This window comes from Epinephelus lanceolatus, chromosome 13 (assembly GCF_041903045.1).
Source record: "Epinephelus lanceolatus isolate andai-2023 chromosome 13, ASM4190304v1, whole genome shotgun sequence".
Taxonomy (NCBI): Eukaryota; Metazoa; Chordata; class Actinopteri; order Perciformes; family Serranidae; genus Epinephelus; species Epinephelus lanceolatus.
Window position 1 is genome coordinate 17,507,426 of NC_135746.1, and position 23,740 is coordinate 17,531,165.

General features: G+C 42.5%; 1 protein-coding gene across 2 annotated transcripts in view; it reads right to left on the minus strand.

The window, feature by feature from the left end:
* The window catches only part of usta (uronyl 2-sulfotransferase a), a 96,806-nt gene that overhangs the window by 33,443 nt on the left and 39,623 nt on the right, over positions 1–23,740 (minus strand). For both annotated transcript variants that reach the window (XM_033647831.2, XM_033647832.2), the window contains 2 exons: positions 12,736–12,779; positions 1,032–1,187 (listed from right to left, as the gene is read on the minus strand). In XM_033647831.2, coding sequence (XP_033503722.1) covers positions 1,032–1,187; positions 12,736–12,779 — 200 coding nt within the window. The remainder of the gene's footprint in view (positions 1–1,031; positions 1,188–12,735; positions 12,780–23,740) is intronic.

A 23,740-nucleotide genomic window follows, 5' to 3' on the forward strand; every position in this document is an offset into this window, starting at 1 on the left:
GATATGCTTTGTGCACATTTGTGCTGGCATTCCCGCTGGCACAGGCGAGCCCCTCTCAGTGTCTCAAAAGGCTGCGGTTTTTTAAACGAAAGCAGTTTTTCCTCTGTAAAGCCAGCACTCATGTCCTCGAGATATTTCAGGAAGTAATAAAAGGAGATTCCCTATTTTTCAGCTTTGTTCTCACACTGAATGAAACACAAACACTGGATGAGCTCCTGCTGCTGTTATGTTCACTGTGACCGCACAGTTAAGTGCAAAATACATATCACTTAAGATTGTTCCCCAAATACAGGACGTGTTACCAATACCGGGGATGCTGTTTGTTTCTTTAAAGAGTTGACAACAGCAACTGACTTCAATCTGGCTGTTTAAATACAAGTTAAGTGATTTGGACCTGGCTGAAAATTTATGTAGAGAGAATGAATACATAAAATAATGACTTCAGAAGTGGGATTAGGAAAACCACAAGCTCCCATAGGGCCCAAAGCAATAAAAAAAATGTTAATTTAGTTTGTTTCTCAGATGTTAGCAGCATAATAAATGACTAAGAGCAAATATTTCCCCAAGTAAAAATACAAAAATGGAAATTTGAACACCTATATTTCCGTGATTTGTGCGAATAACACAATCTGATGAAGATCATGTGATGTGATCAAGAGCTCCATTAATTCTTTTAAATCCCCCATCCAACTCCCATCTTCTTGTGTATGTAATTTTTTTTAAAGATATTTTTTGGGGCATTTTTGCCTTTAATGCACAGGACAGGTAAGTATGAAAGGGGGAGAGAGAGGGGGGATGACATGCAGCAAAGGGCCACAAGCTGAATTTGAACCTGGGCCGCTGCAGCAACAGCCTTGTACATGGGGCGCCTGTTCTACCACTAAGCCACCGACGCCCCTTCTTGTGTATGTAATTAACTGAAAGTGTAACAGTTACTTGTGTCAACCACATGATGGATAAATGTCAAAATATCATCAAACCTCTGACCCTTAAATCCATCCCCTACTGCACCATCCTCTCTGTTGTCTTACCTGCTCATGTTTCGTGAGGCGTGTTTTATTGTGGATGTCAGAGGAGACCAGGTTAAACTGGTGTTTCTCAGCCAGTAATCTTAGTAAGATGACCACCGTTCGGCTGCCGCACTTCCCCACACGGTTATAAACCACCTGGCTGGGGAACGGGAGCACCTGCAAACACACACAGGAAAACTTAAAGAGAAAGAAAGAGAATAAAACCATTGATACATAGCTTTAACTGACCTCTTTCTTATTGTATGTTACTCTTAAGTGGGATTTATACTTCTGTGTTGACTCAATGTTGTAGCTATGGCGTAACCTGACATGCACCTCCCCAGAAATGTAACTACACGTTACGGCAATGCAGACCTCCTGTCTGTTTCTGTAAGCTGAAACCATTTCCCTCAGTAGAAACAAAGCTTTTATTTACTTTAATTTCACAGATAAGAAACAATAAATTGCAAAGACAATAAAGCCTCCACAAAAATAGCATTTTAAGTTGTGTGTGATTTATCCTGGCCTCATATGAGCAGAGGAAATCTCTGCTATTCGCTAGGCTAATTTATACAATGTAAAATGCCATAGGCTTGTGCTAATAATGTTAGCATGTTATATTTGTTTGGAAAACGTGTTTAGTATAAGACAGTTGTTTTGTCAGTGAACCTTGTGAGTTGTAATAAAGCCAAATGTTGTAACGTTACCTTTGTTAAATGCTGCTGTTGTCCCTGGCTTCATATGAGTAGAGGAAAAGTCTACTAGCTGCTAGGCTAATTTATACAATGTAAAATGCCATAGGCTTGTGCTAAAAACATTAGCATGTTGTATTTGTGGGGAAAATGTGTCCAGATAAAGACGAGTGCTTTGTCTGTGAATGCTGCAAGCTATAGCAACGTAGGCCAACTGTGTAGGCTACGGCGTCAGCTCTATGCACGAGTATAAATCCCACTTTAGAGTAAAAGGGGTCCATGCTTAACAACAGCAAAACTGTATTAAAACATCCATTCACAAACTCTCACACAACTCATGTAGTACAATCCAAGTCTCATTTATCTTGTCGTATGCTCAGTTTGTCTGTGAATGCTGCGAGTTATGGTGAAGCTAATTTGTGTACTTGTGTTTGAAATTGTGTCTATTAAGCCATGTTTAATGTGTGTTTAATGTGTGTTTTGAATCAACTAAACTTTACAGCACTTCACAGAAACCCCACCGCCAGCTAGTGTTTAGGAGGTGTAACTGCAGAGTGATATAGACACACTGACATCTACTGTAACACGTGTATAACACACTGACTATGGATAAGAACCACATACAACCCCACTTCAAAAGATTCGAACAATCCCTTTAAGACGTTTCTATATGAATTTTACTGATGTGTATTCTATTTATAGCACATGTTGTAGAGCACAAGTGTGTCAAACCAAATTGGCCCTGAAGGACTGTACGGAAGAAGACAAAGAGTGAAAAGTGATACCAAGAGGAGAAGAAAGGACGAAAGCTTAAAGTTCATTAAACTGTCTGGATTCTCTTGCCTCTTTTTCCCTGACCTTTGACCTATGTTTCTCACATCTACCCTCCCTGGGGCTGGACTCAATTGACCCTGCACCATATTCTCTTTCAGCTGCGCACACACACACACACACACACACACACACACACACACACACACAAAGATTGAGTGTAGGCATGCATGGTTTCATCTCCTCTCCTCATATGCTCATTCCTCCACTGAACTCAATGAGTCAGAGATTCTGCTGACTGCTCTGCAGAGCGATACTGACGCAATTTTTCGGTGTTTTATCTCACACGCACACACACACATACACACGCTATAGCATGTGGACACCTCATGACTCACCAATTAAGTAGCTCAGCCATGATTCAGAGCCTCAAACAAAGTGGATGCGAGCGTGAAAAATGTTTCTCTTAAAAAAAAAAAAAAAAACAGAAAAAAGAAAAAAAGCTTGTGACAGTAAATCTCTGCTCGCGAGAAAGAGGAAGTTGAGGCTGACATGCGTATTGAACATGAGACTCATTTTAGCACGAGGGCAGCAAGAATGCACTAATTTGGCAATTATCCCTACGGGCCTACGAGGTTTACACAAGCGGCCCCTTAAGAATGAAGGCTATCCGAGCGAGTGTGCCGGTGACAGCGAAATGGGGCCAGTTAAAGGAATTAAGGGAAGAATGAGAGAGAGGAAGACAGGTCACTCAGAAGACATCTGGAAGACTTCTTTTGAAAGTGATAGAGATCTACCGCAAAAAAACACAAAGACAGATCAGTTCTGTGTTGCCTTGAAAACCCTAAAACCTCTCTCCCTCATCACTTCAAATACAGCTTTACTGTAAATCAGATGGGGGAAAAATGCGGCAGTGATAAATTCTTGTCGGCATTCCCAGTCTGGAATGGTGATTGTGCTTTTCCCGGGGGAATTTTCTGGATAACTGACAGACTGTGTGTTTGGAAGCAAGTCTGACCGACCGAATTAACCAGCTCAGTGGCTTATAGGGTGGCTAGTTTATGAACAAATTGGCTAGTTTTATAGTTGGCTGACTGTTACACTCACAAGCTTATTCCTCTCTGCGCTGTGACATGAAATTATTATTATTAATCTTGAGTTAATCTCAGTGCTCCTTAGCTCTGGTGCTGCAGACAGTAGTTTTCACACCACAGAGCTCAGCGTGGCCACACACACTTGCCGATTTCCTCTTGTCTCCTCCAAAAGCAGCAGTCCTGTCCGAGCACAGGCTTTGTAAAAAACAGTGAGAGCCTCTCTGAGTGTTTGCCAAGCAGAGAGAAAGGGAAAGTAACAACAGGAAGGAGAGCAGATGAGTCAGGAAGGAGAGAGGTCATTCCATGGACACTGTTCAGACTGGCACTGGAACGCCCTTGTTTGCAATCACGTGACTATAACGACGTGTGTTGACGTGACAAATATGTTCACTTTAATCCATTGCTCACTTTTTTTAATCCACTGCTCATTATAATTATTGTTATTATTTATTGCTGTTTCTTGTATCTTTTGTACTTTTTCTGCATGCCTAGTTTTTTTTAAGTTTTTAAATATTGAAATCTTTAATTTGACTCTTTACCCTTGACTGCTGTAACACTGGAATTTCTCAATTGTGGGATCAATAAAGGTGTATCTTAACTTCTCTTATCTTATCTTAACTTATTTTATGAAATTCAAATGGAGGGCAGAAAATGAGAACATACACTGCGTGAATTAGAAATAGCGGAACGTGACTACGTTAAAGGGTTGGCTGAACCGGAAGGCGGCAGGTATTGTCAGAAAATTTTGCATGTGATCCATGCAAAATAAAGAAGGGATTTTTTTGACAACAACTTGACTGAGATGCCTGATTTCGTTCTTACAAATTACACGGTGAGCTCCTGAAAGCGTGCAGGAGTCTAGTGGACTATAATTGTTGTATGTGCGGTTGAACCCACTACTACCATGACTGCAATCTTGCTTTTGGTCGGATAGGTAAATGTGTTTTTATATTTCAGCTCTGTACATGGATGCACCGCTGTCAGGCTAACGTTATTTGGTAATGTTAGCTAACTTTAGCAACTATTTTCTACCTACTAGAGCAACTGTTCCCAGAGGTCTATAGAAATGCCTGGGTTTTGGGTTTTAACAGCACCCAACTTGAGGCTTGTTAAACACAACATTTTAATGTTAATGGTTGACATTAGCTGACCCTGCTCCCCAGAGACGTTTTGGATCCACATACCATTGTTTCTTGGTTACTCTTTTAAAATTTTACTCTCCTTTATGTTCTACTGTGTTCACGACTTAAAGGGGCTCTTGTTTTTTCTCAGTTTGATTGATTGGAACAGCTATAAACAGTGCAATTTAGGGCTGCCCCCTAATAGTCGACCAAATGTTAGTTGACCAGAAAGGTCATTATTCGGCAAATTGTCTTTTGGTTGCTTAGTCGCCAAACTCAAGGTGACACGTAAGCTCTGCAGGCAAACATTTGCCCATCATTTGTAGACTATAAACATGACGTTTCATCTGAAACATGGAAGTAGCTACATGCTCATTAGCCACTTAGCACAATCATTACTGCTTTGCCGACAGCGTCATTAACAGACGGCTCGCTCAGTGTGTGACGTGCACTTGTAGATAAAATACAGGCCTATATTCATGAAGGTTCATTAGTACGGTTTTGTATTTCTCTGTAATGTAGCACAGTGTTAACAATGTTACTGATACTGTTCTTTCTCACACCTTCAACTCAAACCATTGTGTTGCCCCGCCCAAAGTATATCATTTAAAGGGATAGTGCACCCAAAAATGAAAATTCAGCCATTATCTACTCACCCTCATGCCGAGGGAGGCTCAGGTGAAGTTTTAGAGTCCTCACAACACTTCCGGAGATCCAAGGGGAGAGGGGGTAGCAACACAACTCCACCTAATGCAGGCATACAGCACCCCAGATTCAAATGTCCAAGAACACATAATTGAAACCACAAAATATCTCCATACTGCTCGTCCATAGTGATCCAAGTGTCCTGAAGCCCCAACATAAAAAGGTGTTTGGAAAAACGTCATTTAAACCTTCACTGTAGCCTGCAGTTCTAACTGCCTCTCTGTACACTGTGCTCACAGGTGCGTGCTTGCGCGCAAGACCAGCGAAAGCACGTGAACACACATGAACGTGGTGCCCATGTCTCACCGTCTCGCGCAAGCGTGCACATGTGAGTGCAGTCTGCAGAGAGGCAGTCAGAGCTACAGGCTACAATGAGGCTAAAAACAGAGTTCAAATGACGTTTTTCCAACAACTTTTTAAGTCGGGGCTTCAGGACACTTGGATCACTACGGACGAGCAGTATGGAGATATTTTGTGGTTTCAATTACGTGTTTTTGGACGTTTGAATCCAGGGCGCCATAAGCCTCCATTAGGTGAAGCTGTGTTGCTACCTCCTCTCCCCTGGGATCTCTGCAAGTGATGTGAGGACTCTAAAACTTCACCTGAGTCTCCCTCGGCATATGGGTGAGTAGATAATGGCTTACTTTTCATTCTTGGGTGCACTTTCCCTTTAATAATTAAATTAATATCGGAAACATACGGGCAAATCGTCGACTAATGGCCCTAAATGATGACTATTGGTCAACTAGGAAAATTCTTAGTTGGGGGCAGCCCTGGTGCAAATGATAGATATTTGTGAAGTATTGGTAGTCTTTGTCTCCAGTTGCCTGCCCTCTGTCAGTACTGATGTATGACATCATATGCAAAGAATGCAAAACCTGAAAGAAAACATATTTTGCAAGCTCAAGCACTGTCTTTTTGCCCATTTTAATTAGATATTTGAGACAGGGTGGACAGATTCAAAGTCATATGGCCGAAATTCCTTATGCGGTCAAAGCTAACACCACTTTCAGCTAAATAATGAAAAATCATCCATTTTCAGCCGCTTATCCAAGGCCGGGTTGGAGGCAGCAGGCTGAGCAAAGCACCCCAGACGTCCCTCTCCCCAGCAACACTTTCCAGCTCCTCCTGGGGGACCCCAAGGTGTTCCGAGGCCAGATGAGATATGTAATCCCTCTAGCGTGTTCTGGGTTTGCCCCGGGGCCTCCTACCAGTGGGACATGCCCAGGACACCTCTAATGGAAGGCACCCAGGAAGATCCTGATCAGATGCCCAAACCACCTCAACTGACCCCTTTCGACTGACTGAAAATCATGTTTTATATGAATATATTTTGAAAATGTCATAAAATGTGGTCGGGTGGAGATGGAGAGAGGGAACTCGTTGGAGGGGAAAATTACAGCACTATCTGATGACAGGTCGTTACCATATCGATCCCACTTGATGCTTGTTTTTCCCAGAATCGGAGCACTTCACTGGACGTCGTTAGACACTGAACAGGTTTGACACAATGTGAAAATAAGATCCGTGGGTACATTTGTCCCAGGATAATGAAGAGAGGGAGCCCTGGGAAAAACAATTCACAGGTGACATCTGTGCTCATACAAGCTTATGCAAGTCTTGTTGACAGGCATGCTTCAGCCTGTGCCACTTGAACGTTGTCATCATTTACTGCAAAGCAAGTAACCTTATATGTTTAATGTTGTTCCACACAAACACTCAGACCAAACAATGATGGCTGATGGTTGCAATTTCTCTCAGTTTTGGGAAAAGATTTTGAGCAGATAGGAGACTTGGACAGCAGTCCAACATTCCTCAGTGTTTGCCAAGTAACTACAGACTTCTCAAGCTTATCACAATAATGAGCCAGATGAAATATATGCAGTGTTTTGCAGGACACCATTCCCTGCTGATATGATGACAAATGACTGTGTCAGACCTCTAACAGGCTGCTGTTGTATAACACAAGAAAAACATCACAGATGCCATCAAAAGTCCAAATCTCCCGTCGGCATTGACAGCACTGAAACGGGTGACCTTTCGGTTTGTGCTATTGTTGTTCCCCGACTCTGTGGAGCTCAGGCTTCTGATGCACGCTGTGAGAAATGTTCAAAATGTCTGCCAGTGAGGGATTCTGTCAATAGCGGATCCACAGTGTAAAAAAGTATTATGTAACAGGGCTGTTTTCCACCGTGTCTGATCTGGCTGCTCCTACTCCACAGAGTCAGACTCTTGTTGTGGTATTTACAGCTCTGATGCTGGCGAGCCAACATCGCGCAGACTATGAGGAGATGAGTAGTCCTGCACCTTTTCCTCTCTCTCACGCTCCGTCCTCCACTTTCTCTCTTTGTACTTTCTCAGTGTCCTTTTTTTTTTTCTTCTCGCACTCTGCCCACACACTTGCACCAAAACCTCCAAACGCTTCACAGTGTTTTGAGACATTTTCAGGAGCGACATCGGTTCAACAAACACACATAAACTACCCGTCTCATCGCCTGACCACCCACTTCTGCAGAGGAGAAATAGAATTCTGCCACCTTCAATCATGTAACAGACAACACGTCCTGGTTTGCCACATGTCAGGACCACCACACACACACACACACACACACACACACACACACACACACACATCCATCTTCCTGCAGCAATTCCTGGAAACCCACACTGGTACGTCAGCGCTAACCTGCACTCCAGTGCTTTTAGTTAGCTGTGCTCTGGGTTCATTGCTCTCTACTGTCAACCGCTCATCCCACTCTGAGTGGAGAACAGCATGTTAGGGTTTCAGTCGGGGCACAGTAGAGATTCTCAGCACTTCCTGTTATTAATGATCTACCCATTCATCTCCACTCCCACCCCGGAGAAGGAAGGAGAGAGTGGAGTCTCACTGCTTTAAGTAGCTGTGACAGTGGAGTTTCCATCCAAGTATGTTTATATGAATTAAGATGAATTGATTTTCAATGGCTGAGGGGAAATGGGAAACTTTGACTTCATTTCCTCACAGTCCTTTACACTTGAGACTCAACGTGTGTGACAAATGGAAATGTTTTTGTTGGAGAACTGCTAATCTGCCAAGCTTCCACGGGCATTAGTTTGTGCGTTAGCATATTCCTGGGCGCAAATGCCTTTTGTTTTGTCTTCTGAAAGTACCAGCTCAAAACATCATCAAAACTTAACTAACATACTCAATTCTTCAGAGGCTCTTCAAAGACGCTGGAGCTTTTCTATTGCTTTCTGTTTCTTTAGATCAAAATTCATCTGATTCATCTATTTTTAACATTTCAAGTTCTTCTAAAATCCCTATCTTCTGGCTCTGCCTTTAAAATTGTAGTGGACGACCAAGATTATATAGAATGATGCTAGTGGGTATAAACTGTTCTGTTTCAGATTTAGCACAATTAAGCAATTAGGACAGACATGATGGGTACTGTGCTTCATACAGTCATATTTAGAAACCTATTGTACATGTGTAAAAATGTACAGGGGACATTCTTGCCATGCTTCCATACATCCAACTCTATTCTGGGAGCTGCGTGGTTTTTCCATACGCTCTCATTTACGTTGAGCTTTCAACTCGATTCCTCCCCTACACTTAGCAGAACCTCAGCGCTCTGCGTGCACATGCTGCAGTGCGACCGACCTCTGCTGAAATAAGATCAATCTTAGCTGCAGCGGGATGTCACTAAAAAGATAATGAGAGATGTGGTTGATGCAGCGCTTGCCACTGACATGGCATTAGCATCATCTGTCTGGGAGATGGGATGACGACAGATATGGAATCAATCAAAGTTAGCAGCTGATGTATAATCACAGTCAGCCTTGTCTGCATCTGTGGATGAAAGCTGGATGTAGTTAGTGAAGCTCCTAAATTTGAAGACAACCAACTGGAGTGAAAACAGGGAGAGAAAGATGAGTTTACTGATTTTAAACTTCAGGAACTTGCTAAGGCTTCCACAACAATAGTAGCCCATAAAAGTTTTTTGATTGTAAGTAAATTTCTGTATCATGTATTCACTATCCCAACTACCAATCACATTTAGTTTCACTGGCTAATAATGTTGCATTTGCATCTTTACTAAACTTTCTTTACTGCCTTATCTATGATTGATGATCAATTCTTGGATCTTTTAGGAGAATTTTCACAGTAATTAAAAATAAAGGTTAAATTATACAGCAGACGGAAAGAGTTTTTTCAGCCCTGAATGGTGTCTGCAGCTCTTCAGGCCATGTAGAGCCCCAACAAGCTCCTCCAGACTCAGGATAGTGCAGCCCGTACTCTGAGCTGGTCCTACCGACTAAGCAATATTTTGTGGTTGGGGCCCCCTGGTTCCAAACAGCTCATAGATGGGTGAAATGAGCAGTTTAGGTCGGCTAACTAAGTAATTTACTATTCTCTATGAAACAAGCATCCCTGGATTCTGTGGTTTAAAAAAAATGCAGTTGTATTAGGTATGAGAAGTTGAACAAAATTAATGAACAAGACAAGAATGGCAGTCAGCACAAAACTGAGCATGCCGTTAGTTCAGGCAGGACATGATGTCAAGCTCAGCTCACATCCCAGCTACATCAGCTGATCTCAAACAGCCAATCAACTGATGGAGCAGCTGATTGATGGAAGGGAGTCAGCTGATAGATCACACGATTCCTTTCTATGCAAGCAATAGGTGAATCTCATTCAGGGCGCCCTATTTAGGGCCCGTCCCAATACCCCCCCCTTAGCCCTACCCCTTGGCCCTAGCCCTACATTTGCGCATTCCCGTGAGGGGTAGGGGTATCCCAATTCCTTTTTGCGTGTAGGGGTAGGGGGCATAACGAGGGGTAGCAGGAATGAAGCTAGCCCTTCGGAGCAAGGGATTTCAGATGCTGACTTGCCAGCGAGGGGTAGACGTCGCCATGGCTACCAGCGAACAAGAGATAGGGAAAAAACTTCATACACAGCTAACGTTACCGTCATCAGGTTGCTTGTTAGCTAGCTAGCTCGCACTATCTATCGTCTGTCATCTGTCCTGTTCTGCAAAATTGTCAGACTTTTCACATTATGATAACACGCTAGCTAGTGTAACTATGTGGCCTCGTAATGTTAGCTGGTTAGCTAGCTAGCAGAAGTCCCTTGTCGTCTGTCGTTCATCAAACGAAGCATGATGAATGTGGCAAACGCGTTCGGTAGGATGAATGAGACTCCATTGTAGATGCTGGTTGGAAATGTAGATGGCTCGCAGCTTCCTGTTTAAAATAGTTACGTATGCGTGAACGTAACCGACGCGGTGACATAGTGAGTGGTGTCCCAATTCCTAGGGAAAGATTTCTACCCCTACCCCTCGTTGCTTCATTTTGATGCTGCTCTGTGTTGTTCCCAGGGGGGTCTTTGCTGCTGCTCGCTTTGTGTTAGGCTTTCCATGTAGGCGCATGAAAGGGCAGGGAGGTTTGCTCTCTCTGCTTCAGGCTTTCCACATAGACACATGGGAGAGCGGAGGGGTGTGCTCTCTCCACCTTAGGCTCTCCATGAAGGTGCATGAAAGGGCAGGGAGGTTTGCTCTCTCCACCTTAGGCTTTCTGAGTAGGCCCAAGGAAAGGCAGAGAGGCCCCAGAACAGAGCCATATCGCCAAATATAATACTGCAAATGGAAATAAAGTTTTCTTTGACTTAAGTGTTTCTGACTGATATGTGATAATGCTATAAGTATCTTCACAAGCTATTCTTCAACAGTTTGCATACACTGCAGCCCCTGATTTAAGTGAAATAAATTAATAAATTACATTTGGAAGTAGGTTATTTGTACATTTATGTGAGCTTATGCGGATATTTTCATTACCCAAATTGGTTCAGTGCCATGTGAAGTGGCAGCATGTTACAATGAAGGGGGCCATTAAACCAAATCAGCCTTAGGGCCCCCAAAGTTCTAGGGCTGGCCCTGCTGATACTGTATGTAGCCTGAGAGGTAAAACCCGGGCCCAGAAAAAGTCCATAAAAACACAAGTTGCTGCTTGTAAAGCTTTTGTTGTGAGCCAACAGTAATAACTGAAGGTGGTCCAGATGGGCATATCAACAGTTTTATCAACTCAAAGTGAAACTGAGTACAAATCTTTGATAATGTTTGCTTTTGACATACGGTATCATGATTTAATTACTAAACAATCGTTACAAAAGGAGCATGTTATTTTCCCAAAAGCTACAGAAATAACCCATAAAGTAAATTTATCTTAATCAGCCTCCCTCTGCTTCTTGGAGACTTTTCTCCTCCATAAAAATCACACTCTTCTGTGTCAGAATGAATTCCAGAGCTCCTGTGTTTGTATAATAATGTAAATACTCAGAATCATTCACAATCACCTCAGGACACAGTCAAGCTGTTACACTCTCAGCTCTGTCTTCAATGGGAAACTATTTGTGATTTATTAGACTTCATTTCCAGTCAGTTTCTACAAGCCCGTATAATATGAAGAGCTTGGCATCAGCAGTATACAGTGTAAAGTCAGCTGGCACTACGGGCCTGTTTTTAGTGAAATGTAAAAGTTTCAGATAATGATTTTCCCCCGAAAAATAAAACTGATATCGACAAAATTCCAAAAACTTTCTCCACAGCAGTCCAGTCAGCCGCAGTTTGTTTCACATGAATAACACTTCACTGTTATCTGCATGAAACAAGTGCTGTGGTCGCCTGGTTTGGCTCGGTGGCCAGAACAGGCTTTTCAAAGTAAACACATAACTCACAAACAAAGCCCAGATGTGACCCAAATGAACAGCTGCCCACATCAGCCACAAAAAAACCTGTAACCACACTAGATGAAGTTAGGTAGGTGCTAAATGCTACGCCCAAACGAGAAAACAAACACCACCGACTCTTCGTTCAGAAAGGGGGAAAAAAGTGGCGAAGAAGTGGATCAAATGAACGAGGAATGAGGTGAAAATGAGGTGGTGATTGATTAAAGAAGGAGATAATGAACAAGGGGGCAGAGGGAGGAAGAAAGAAGTTGGCAGGGAGAGAAAGAGGCGGCATAGAGGAGAGATGGTCATGCAGACATGCAGCTGGATGAATACAAGGCCTCTGTGTCAGTGCTCTGTGTGTGAGTGTGTGTGTGAGAGTGTTCAGAGCTGTACTGTAGTGCTGAAGCCAGGTCTAGTTGGTATTTAGAAAGGGTTTGCACGCAGATCTTTCACACAGACCTAACCCTTATCCTGACTGGACTGAACTGGCTTGGAAACGCAGGGCAGCACATCAGAGGCAGAGAGGGTATAGGGAAAAACACCGAAAGGTCAAAAAGGGGGAAAGTGGAATAAAAGAGGAGACAGAGTGAAATGGGAAATGTCAGACAGATATATACTGTAGAGAGGAAGACTTACTCTTGGTGCAGGGGGTCCGTGGTCATCCAGATATGTGGATTCACCTGCAGAGACAAGAATGTATACGTTACGATTCTGATAAACCCACTGTACACTCTGAGGACCATCCATGAGATTAAAGGAATACTTCACTCCAAATGACCATTTGTATATCAATTGCTCACCCCGTGTTACGTTGAATTTGTGAACAAAACTTTTTTGTCTCATATGCCTCCACAGTGAACAAAGAATCCAAACACTAAGAAAACTACTGATGAGCTGTGTGAGATTCATACTTCTGCACCACATCAACACCATACTTACAGTGTAGACTCTGTGTCGACGTAGAGCTTACACCATACCTTACGCCGTAGCCTCATGTGCACCTCCCCAGAAATGTAACTATACGTTGACAATAGAGACAATAAAGCCTCCACAAAATAGCATTTTAAGTCTTGTGTGTGATTTATCCTGGCTTCATATGAGCAGAGGAAATCTCCGCTCGTTGCTAGGCTAATTTATACAATGTAAAATGCCGTAGGCTTGTGCTAATAATGTTAGCATGTTATGTTTGTTTGGAAAATGTGTTTAGCATAAGACAGTTGTTTTGTCAGTGAACCTTGTGAGCTGTAATGGAGCTGAATTTTGTAACGTTACCTTTATTAAATGTTGCTGCTGTCCCTGGCTTCATATGAGTTGAGGAAAAGTCTGCTAGCCACTAGGCTAATTTATACAATGTAGAATGCCATAGGCCTGTGCTAAAAACATTAGCATGTTGTATTTGTGGGAAAAATGTGTCCAGATAAAGACGAGTGCTTTGTCTGTGAATGCTGCAAGCTATAGCAACGTAGGCCAACTGCGTAGGCTACGGCGTCAGCTCTATGCACAAGTATAAATCCCACTTTAGAGTAAAAGGGGTCCATGCTTAACAACAGCAAAACTGTATTAAAACATCCATTCACAAACTCTCACACAACTCATGTAGTACAATCCAAGTCTCATTTATCTTGTCGTATGCTCAGTACTTCACAAACCCACGCCTTTTCACTAAAACCTTATGATTTAAAACTGAACTGACGGTGAAATTTATCTACGCTGCCTCAAATCCAGACTCCATTGACAGAAAAAGTAATTTTACCTCGCTGAACACAGGAGCTGCTGGTCTACTGCTGCCTCGATTAGTTAGTTTGTGTTTTTTTCTGACTTTTTTTGTGGTCATGTTTTGCTACTCAGTTGCACAGAGCAGCGTGCTTTGACCCCACAGCCAAGGACACACATATGTAACACATACTCATAAAAAAAAAATCACATCTGTGAGGAGCCTGAATGAGGCCATGACATGAATCAGAACATAAAAGAGCAGCTTGACATTATGGAAAACACACTTAAAGAAATACTTAGGACCCCAAATGACCTTTTGTGTATTCATTACTCACCCCATGTTGCGCTGAATTTATGAAGAAAATTTTGTCATTCACGCATGCCTCCATGTTGAATGAAGAATCCAAAAACAGAGACATATATTAATAAATTGGAGTCCGCCTTTAACCACAGCTTCTCAAACAGACAGCTCTTTATGGCAGGGATCTTAACCAAAAGTGAATTTATCTTTGCTCTCTTCAAAGCCAGACTCCATTTACAAAACAGTAATTTTACCTCACTGAACACAGGAGCTGCTGATCTACTGCTGCCTCGACTGGTAGTTTGTTTGTGTTATTGTACGACTTGGGTGAATAAGAACTGACCCTCTGAAACACCTAGGTCGCACAATAACACAAACTAACTAATTGAAGCAGCAGTAGGCTCCTGTGTTCAGCGAGGTAAAATTACTGTTTTTGTCAATGGAGTCTGGCTTTGAAGAGAGCATAGGTAAGTTTAAAAAAAAGCATGTGTTTGGGAAGTACTGAGTGTACGACAGAATAAATGAGACTTGGATTATACCGCACGAGTTGTGTTAGAGTTTCTAAACAGATGTTTTTACATAGATTTGCTGTTGTTAAATGCAGACCCTCTTTTACGCCAATAAAGAATAAAGAATTTTCCCTGTCTTTGGATTCTTCGTTCACCAGAGGCAACAATGTTTTCTGCATGAATTTGGTGTTACATAGGGGGAGTAATTGACATAGAAATGGTCATCTGGAGGGGGGGAAGTATTTCTTTACCTTAAAAGAATGAATGGGCATCAAAAAAAGCTACTTCACATTAGCATGGTCTCTACAAATAAGCAGGTATTTAAACTGTGTGTTGCTGGTTTGGAACAAAGTCATCTTCTCAGTCAAACAATTTACCCACTTTAATAAGGCATGAAAATCCAAAGCAAATCATTTTGGCCATGTGGAATTTTCCAACTAACTAAAAGGTCTATTTATCTGTTGATAAGGACATCCTACTTCTTAAATACAAAATCCATAAAAAAAACGCAGTGAAATAGCTGAAACATGCTGTCATGGAAAAATCCTTCAAAATGAAGGTATCTGAATGTCATCATGTAAGTAATTGTATGAACGTATGATTCATACATGGTCACGGTCAAGGTACTTTCGGCCTCAGAGTCCTTCACTGTCTGCATGCAGACATGTGAGGAGGCTCCAGAGCATCTGAAGGTTAAGATACTGCGAGATGGAGACCTTGGAGATGTTTAGATTCCAGTGTTAGTCACGTCTGTCTGTCAAAAATGAATTGCACTATATAACCCTGAATCATTGTTGTGATACTTTAAGCTTTTGGTACGGCTGTTGTACCAAGATTCTTCTCTGACGTCAGATTTGTGCTGTCATCAACTGTGACTCATTGAGTTTATTTTATTATTCATCAAAATGAAGACTGATCGAGGGTACACATGTTTTTCCCCCACATCACGTGAACTTCAAACACATAGAATGAACATTTTTTCTATGGGCAATTACGTCACTTTATGTGCAATATTCACAGCCGTACTATGTGCAGTTTGTTTTATATTTTTACTGAGGATTGGATGGTTGAATGTATAAGAATATGTAGTTTTAACTGTCAACTCATTACAGGAGGAGCACTCCTAATTTCATTGTATTTTTTTAAGGATACAATGAACAGGGCTGCTTTTCTTGCTCATTAAAATACTTTTTTTCTTTTCGATACTGGTGGCTCTTTAACTCTCCCATGTGTCCGACTGGAAACATGAAAATAAGTTAATGTCCCCAACCTGTTGCAATAAATGTACTATTATTTAAATCATTTTTAACTATACAGCAGATTTAGCAACAAAACAAGCAAATAAAATATCAATATCAAGTTCTTGTTTTTGCAAATGAATAATTAAAGTTTTAGGCAATAAAAAGGACCCAAGATTTTCTCATTAATAGTAAAGTTGTGTGCAGTACCCTTTTTCCATTGACACTCTTGGCCTTGCCAAGTAAAGCCATGCCATGCCGATTGGTGTTTCCATTGTCAGTTTAGACGCGCAATGCTAAGCCGCCCTGGAGATGGACCTTCTCAGGAGTAGGACCAAAGGCTGGGCTGCCCGCTCTCAAACTGGTAGCGGTGACGTGTCGCCTACCACAGCCAACCAGCAACGACCCCCGTTTGGAGTTTAGTTTCTCTCCTGCGTCCTGTTTTTACTTTAGATATCTGCTTTATTTTACTGTTTCGTGTTCGCTATCAGCCATGTGTGAAGTTGTGTGAAGTTGCTGCTTGAAAACTCAACATTTCCTTATTTTGCTGCTTCACAATAAAAGTTTTTACAAAATAAAATAACAAGCGGGAAGACTAATAATACAGCAGGGAGGAAAGTGAAAGCAGAAGCAGCCACAGTGAGGTGTTGATGAAGAGCTGCAGACAACAGGCTCTTACTGCACCTCTGCAAACAGCTCACCTCCAACAGGTAAACTTCTTTTACCTGCCCTGCTGTGGGAAAAACACTTGCAGCAAAAATAAGAGGGGACTTTAGCCACTGATCAGCACTCTGCTGTTGTATCCATCCATCACCGCTCCTGCCTGACTCAGACTTTCGCCACCTTAACTTTCGTCCTTTTCCTGCCACGTTTCACCACCAGCGGCCATAAAACTATAACACAAGTCACTGCACAAGCACCAGATTTCAAAGACCTTGAAGTGAGACCCGCTTCAGTTTAAGACACACCTTCAAAAAGGCAGTCCTGTTGTAATGGAAATGCAAATCCCTGCTGTGCTGGGCTGACGGCCAAAGCCAAGCCAGCTCATGCCTGTCGAAAAGGGGCACAAGACGCCGTGTCATAGTTTGGTTAGGGTTAAGTTAGCTTCACATATTTTTCTTCTCTTCTATCTTGTATGTTTTACAGTCTAGAACTTTAACTCCATTCCACATTTTGCCCCCAGCTTCACCCTGCAGTTCAGAAGCTGCTCTAAACAACAGGTGCCACTTCACTCCGAAACCCCAACACAACAGCATCTCTCTCATCTGCCACTGTCGCCCACAGAACACAGCGCAGCTCTTCTGCTTTAAGTCTGAGGATGTCACAAAGACGGTTACAACCTCTTTATACAGTATATCAAACACTGTGAGGCTGCTTCATGAAGGAACAATGGAGCTCATTCAAGGCCGCCCCACTCTTCGGATCTGTGCCTGCTTTTTCTGCCCACTCTTTAAATCCAGGCCCTGGCTTCAGACAGCGGCCTTTTCTTTGGCCCATCCGGACGCACAGAGACGCAACACTCTCCCATCACATTTACAACATTCAGGTGGCGCTCACAGGAGAGAGAGAGAAAGACAAATTGGAGGGCGCGGGGGGAGTAAAGCTATAAAGAGAAGAAATATTACATAAGAGAACAATCTCTCCTTGTGTCTCTGAAATGCGATCCAACGCGCAGATGAAAATAGCAAGAGTTGATGTGCGAACACACACATCGCTTTATGAGCAGCCAAAGTTTCCCTCGTGGCACACACTTAAAGATGTTATTGTATGCTTGTGCTGGAAGTGTATTGTATGATTTTGTGAGTGCTGTTTATACTTAAGATAGTGGTGTGTAAGCTTTGAGTAATTAGCCTTACACTGAGATCCAATCTGCCTCTGTTTGGCTCTGTTACAGTATCACACACACACACACACACACACACACACACACACACACACACCGCAGTTACTGTATAGAACCTGCTTGACTTTCTGTGTGTTGTGCCTCATTAATTCATTGGGAGTGGGGTGTATAAATACTGACACAGCTGCACTTTGCTCCCCCTCAGGTGTTTTTTTTAGACTTTCTCTATCTTGTCTCTCTTTCATGACTTCATGCACATTTCCCGAGGAATGCTGGGGGAGGTCTGCAGCTCTTCTCCAAGGCATTTGAGGTCACAGCGGGGCGAGGATGCAGGAAAAGGCAGACATCTCTGTTCTTTACTCTGTCATCTATCACAGACAACCACCCCCCACGACCTAGAGCCCTTCCTTGGTTCCTGTGTGTGCTTCTCATTAGCGTTTTGGATAAGAGATTGGAACTAATTTTTTCCAGGGGCACGGGGCTCGTAAAAGCAGACAGCTGCCCTCCGCCCCCCACCACCCACAGAGAGAGGAAAATGAACTTAAAGAGCCACTGTACGTTGCACTGTACTCGTCGACCTCATTGTCCTCTGATCTGCCATGAGAAGTCAGCCAGGAGGATGACACTTTGATTAAGAAACGTCTCAATTCCAGAGCTGAACAAAACAGGCCACAGCCCACAAAAATGTATACTGTACTTTGTGCCAACTGCATTTTTTATTGTTCCCTGTGTTTACATGATTAATTACCAATCAATGGTTAGTATGACTTCACTCTGCCCCCCCTACACCGCTCCATCTGTTGGTACAAATACACAGGAATAACCTTCAAAACCAGCACTGTGTTTACTCAACATGAAACAAATGCAGATGCCCGCAGGAAAGAGGGGTTCACTGAATGGTTGTATGAGTAGGAAAACGATGTGAATCTCATGCTACGGCGCGAACAGTCACCAAATATCAAGCCATTTACACATCTATGCATGAGCTGGTCCGGGCGAAAAATAGTCCGGCACATAAAGTGAGATAAAATCGAGATATAACATGATTTAGTTAGAGATTTAGTTAGAGATTTAGTTATATTTACACAGAGCCAAGCAAGCTATTTGCTGGCTCATTATTAGCCAGTTGCTTGCGGTACCTTATTATTTCTCTTCTCTTCACAAGAAAGTGAATAAGTATATTTCCCAAACTGCTGAACTTCTCCCTCACATATTTTGTGACAACAGAGCAGCTGGTGGAGAGGTGTGTCACTGTGGATCTGGAAAAAGGATTAAGCCTCTATTTATCCCAACAACAGAACTTCAGAGTTAAACGTCCTGGGGAACAACTGTGAAAGATGTGGGTGGGGGCTTTTACATATCTGTGCCCAGGGGCCCATTGTCTCATCATCTGTCCATGCACCTGGGAGATTTTGGATTAACAAGCCAGATAGGACAGTGCTCTCCACCTTCATCAAATCACCAAGGGAGGGAATATATTGTGGAACGCAGGTGTTCAATATCCCCAGAACAGTTCATGAGAAAAGACTTAGGCCGATACCAAGGAGCACTGAAACTGTTTTGGCAGCTTGTGATAGCCCAACAGCTTACTATGACATCTATACCCTTTCTCAACCAAAATCAGCACCTATATGCACATGGTAAACTCCATTAAGAATAGGCAATAGACTATTGCCAATAGACAAGTATACCTATATGTTTTTGCTAGAACGCTCTAAACTCTTCTAGTGAAGTAAATTCAACTCAGAGCCGAGAACCACCCCACGTAATCTCAGCTTTTTTCCCTATTGTCCCTATGATTTGAGAGTTGGGCCTTCTATGGTCATCACGACAACAACTTTACAGTTGGTGAACAATGGAAGAGAAGCTGGTGGTAGCGAGAGCGCTATACGGCACAACGATAGACAGCAGGTTGTCAAACTGCCTCAGAGTCATCCTAAAATATGTCTGGAAATGGCCATCATTGAGGAGAAGCCCCTGGACCAACTGGTGGTGCTCCCCGCGATCCGTCCTCTTTTTTAGGGTCTCACGTGCCCACACAGATCTCTGTTTCCCTGTGCCCAGCACACTATTTACTGACAGCCTCTCACCCTCAAACAGAGCTACAGCAAGTACCCTCTGCCTGAACATTTTAGTAACTAGATAGTAATTACTGTCAAATAACTAAAATAAATAAACAGTAGATTGATTAGACGAGAAGGCTAGTGTAAGGGTGTGATGGGGTCGTTGCCTGTCATCAATAAAAAGGCACAGCAAGCTTTTTTTCCCTAGTGGCATTCACTTTTAGAAAAAGGCAGTGTGGTGCGCTTCGCGTTTTGAAACATGCAAAACACTTTCTGCGTGATCAGGACCTTAGTAAACAGCAGAAAGCATCATGGAGGCCAGTGGAAATGTTACAGTTGTTACTTCTTTTATAGTGTCGATTAATTTGGAATGATGTTCGAGCACTACTTGGATGGAAACAGACAGTATTTTGTGGCAACATGCTGTAAAAAGAGGTGAAAAGGGGGTCAGGGGTCACATTTCCATCACTGCCAATCACAGCCAAACAGAGCTGGTACCCATGGCTGCTGCAGAGCCTTTTATCCCAGGAATGGATGCCGATTGCAACCTTTCACATTAGACGGATACTGTCCAGTTGAAAAGAGACTTTATTGTTTTTCTCTCATGTGTCACCTATCTGTGTGCAGGTACAAAGAATGCACAGGTCATAAATGGTCAAGAGGAGAAACAGGAGAGGGCAAAGGTTCCACTTAAGAAGTGGAGGAAGAATTCACAAATTAAACAGAGGTCAATGTCACCTTTGAACATCCTAATGTTAATCATATGTAGTGTGTGTGTGTGTGTGTGTGTGTGTGATTGAAGGAGAGACTAACTGGAGTGTGGGTATGCATGGGCGTGTAGCTAAATGGTTAATTGGATTACTGTGTCACAAGATCCATGGACTTGCCTCTGGCTAACAGCAGCTGCATAACCATTCCTAAGTACAATTATCTAATCAATACTGCAAGATGAACAACATAAATCAGCACTGCTTTTAAGTTTTAATCAGTGAATTGTAAAACAGTCTATACATTACCCTAAAAAGTCTGACAAAATACAAAACAAAAACATCCACAACTGATAAATTATATGAAGCAGACTGTGGTATTGCTTTAGTATACAATCTGTGCCATTAAGGAATGACAACATTTTGTACGTGCGTGTTACTTCCACCCCCACATTAGATTTTTTAAAGGATTTTGTCTTCGCTAAATTAAGAAAAACTGTGTAGCAAATAAAAGCCTGTGATCTCGTCGTCACAAATCAACACGCTTCACAATTTTCTGAACAACACGTGCAATTAATACAAGTTAAAAGCTAATCCTGTAAAAGCTGAGCTATTAGGCAACGTGATTTATACGGCAGAACAAAATGCAAAACTCTGTGAAGCAGATTACTGCCATAAATGTGATTTTCTGCATGTATCAAAAAAATCCAACAGGATCTAATTAGGGGCCCATCACTCAAACTCACTGTCTTTCCCACAGATTTCAGGACGACAAACTAAAACTCTACTCACACCAGAGCAAACCAATATAAAGCATATCCTTAATACTTAATTAACATGAATGAAGCTCCCATCTACACTTTAGAATCTAACACACACAAAAAACCCCAAGGCCATCCACTGCCCCTGTCCAAAAACTTGCTAAAGCACATTACCACCTACATTATTAGTCACCTCATTTGCCGATTTGACTTTTTACTTCAGCGAAAAAATGACTCATGCTTTTGTTGTTTATTCAAAAAGTTAGGGTTGGGGTTACAACAACCTGTACAGCTGCGTCAGTCTCATCCACGCTGGTTGCTATTTTCGCTAAATTTCAGGCTCTGGCACAAAAGGGTAAATAGTAAATGGACTTGCATTTGTAAAGCGCCTTTCTAGTCTTAAACCAATCAAAGTGCTTTTACATTACACGCCACATTCAGCTTTTCACAAAGACTTTTTATTCACACCAAATGAAAATTACTTTTAGCTTTTCAGCTAGCTTGGGTGCATTCAGATTTGTTTGAGGGTTGATAAATGTACATTGTCCCTTTTCAAATAAATCCATACACTGGCCGAGACTATAGAAGGTATCACCTGCTCATCATTACACAATGACATGCACTTGTGGAGCGATCTGGGGTTCAGTATCTTGCCCAAGGATACTTCAAGATGCAGACTGGAGAAGCCAGGGACCAAACTACTACATCCATCCATCCATTTCCATCCACTGATCTGGGGTCAAGCAAAGCACCCCAGATGTCCCCCTCCCCAGCAAAGCTTTCCAGCTCCTCCTGGAGGACCCCAAGGTGTTCCCAGGCCAGATGAGATATGTAATCCCTCCAACGTGTTCAGGGTCTGCCCCGAGGCCTCCAACCAGTGGGAGGTGCCCAGAACACCTCTAACAGGAGGCGCCCAGGAGGCATCCTGATCAGATGCACGAACCACCTCAATTGACCCCTTTTCGACACAAAGGAGCAGCGGCTCTACTCCAAGCTCGCTGCGGATGTCAGAGCTCCTTACCCTATCTCTAAGGTTGAGCCCAGCCACCCCGCAGAGGAGACTCATTTTGTCTGCTTGTATCCGCGATCTCATTCTTTCGGTCACTACCCAGAGCTCATGACCCGCTCTACCTCCTGAGCCACAGCTGCCCCTGATGATTGGTATTGATGGAGTATTGAATGGTACTGATGATTGCTTTGGTACTTCTGCCTACAAAAATCAATCAATCAATTAATCACCTCTAGTGAAATGCAATCTCATCACCTCTGTCAACATATGCATTATAATTTAGCCCCTTTTGCCTCTTCTTACATTGCAGGCTACCGCTTTATTATTGCCCGTGTTTCTGGATGGTTCTGGTAATCCATGGTTTCTGATTAGCTTGATTCTGAATCCTGAAAAAAAAAAAAAAAATCAATCGAGAAATTTGGAACCAGGCAAAGAAAAGGGCAAATTCAGAAAGAAATGAGATGTTGAAAAGGGTGCAGCTCCAATGTTTTGGAGCAGAACACTGTCACAGGAAAGTCCTTGGCATGGAGAAGAAAAAGCTTGGCTTGTAAGAAATGTATTTTATCAATATTTAAACAAGGTAGATAGTGTTTCTGACATAGTTCATTACAAACCAAAGAAAACTGCTTGGTGTAATGTGGAGGATATCAGATTTGTACGGCAATTACTCATCAAGCTTTGACCGAATCATCCCAGAACAATTCCTTCAGGCTCTGGAATTTTCCCTTTGGTGTTGGCCTGCTTCAGGAATGCTACAGTAAGTTTGGGAATTTCATAAACATGTATTTAGAGCATAGACCATTTCATTTGCTTTGTGAAATTGGCGACCCAGCTAAGTAGAGCTTAGGAAAAGAACACATCCCAGAATAGGCCGAGGTGGGAGCGGAAAACCACACAGGAATGGCTGTTGTGAAAACGGCTAAGAGGATAGGCGCAGTGTCGAAGTCGAGGGGCCTTCGCTTTACTGTGGGACGGGACTCAAAGCAAAAGATGGAAGGTTACCGAGCTGCTGCTGCCCTGGAATGTTCTACAAGTATGTGAAAGCAGATTACAGGTTCCACAGACTGTGAAGACTAAACTCTCTCATCCTTAACCACATCCTGCTGTACTTTCTGTATCTACCACAGACGAAAACGAGAGAATGAAAGGTGTGCGTTTGCTTCAAGACCCTATACTTTCTCTGCTGCAGGAATACAGAGCAAAGTTTTTAAATCAAACAGTGGAGAGAAAATAAAAAGTGTGAAAAAGTTTGGGTGGATTATAGACAGATATCTCATGACAGCCTTGCAGTGAAGTCAAAAATTACATAACATCTGCCTGATCCAGCTGTGTGAAACACACCCAGTTAAACAAGACACATGTCTACAGTTACAGTCCTTACTTAACATTTGTGCCATAATAGAGAGCATATGCAAACAAAGTCAGCGTGTATGGGGTATGCTTTTCTGTGTGTTTGCCTGTTAAATGTGTGTGTGTGGTCACCCAACCCTTTGA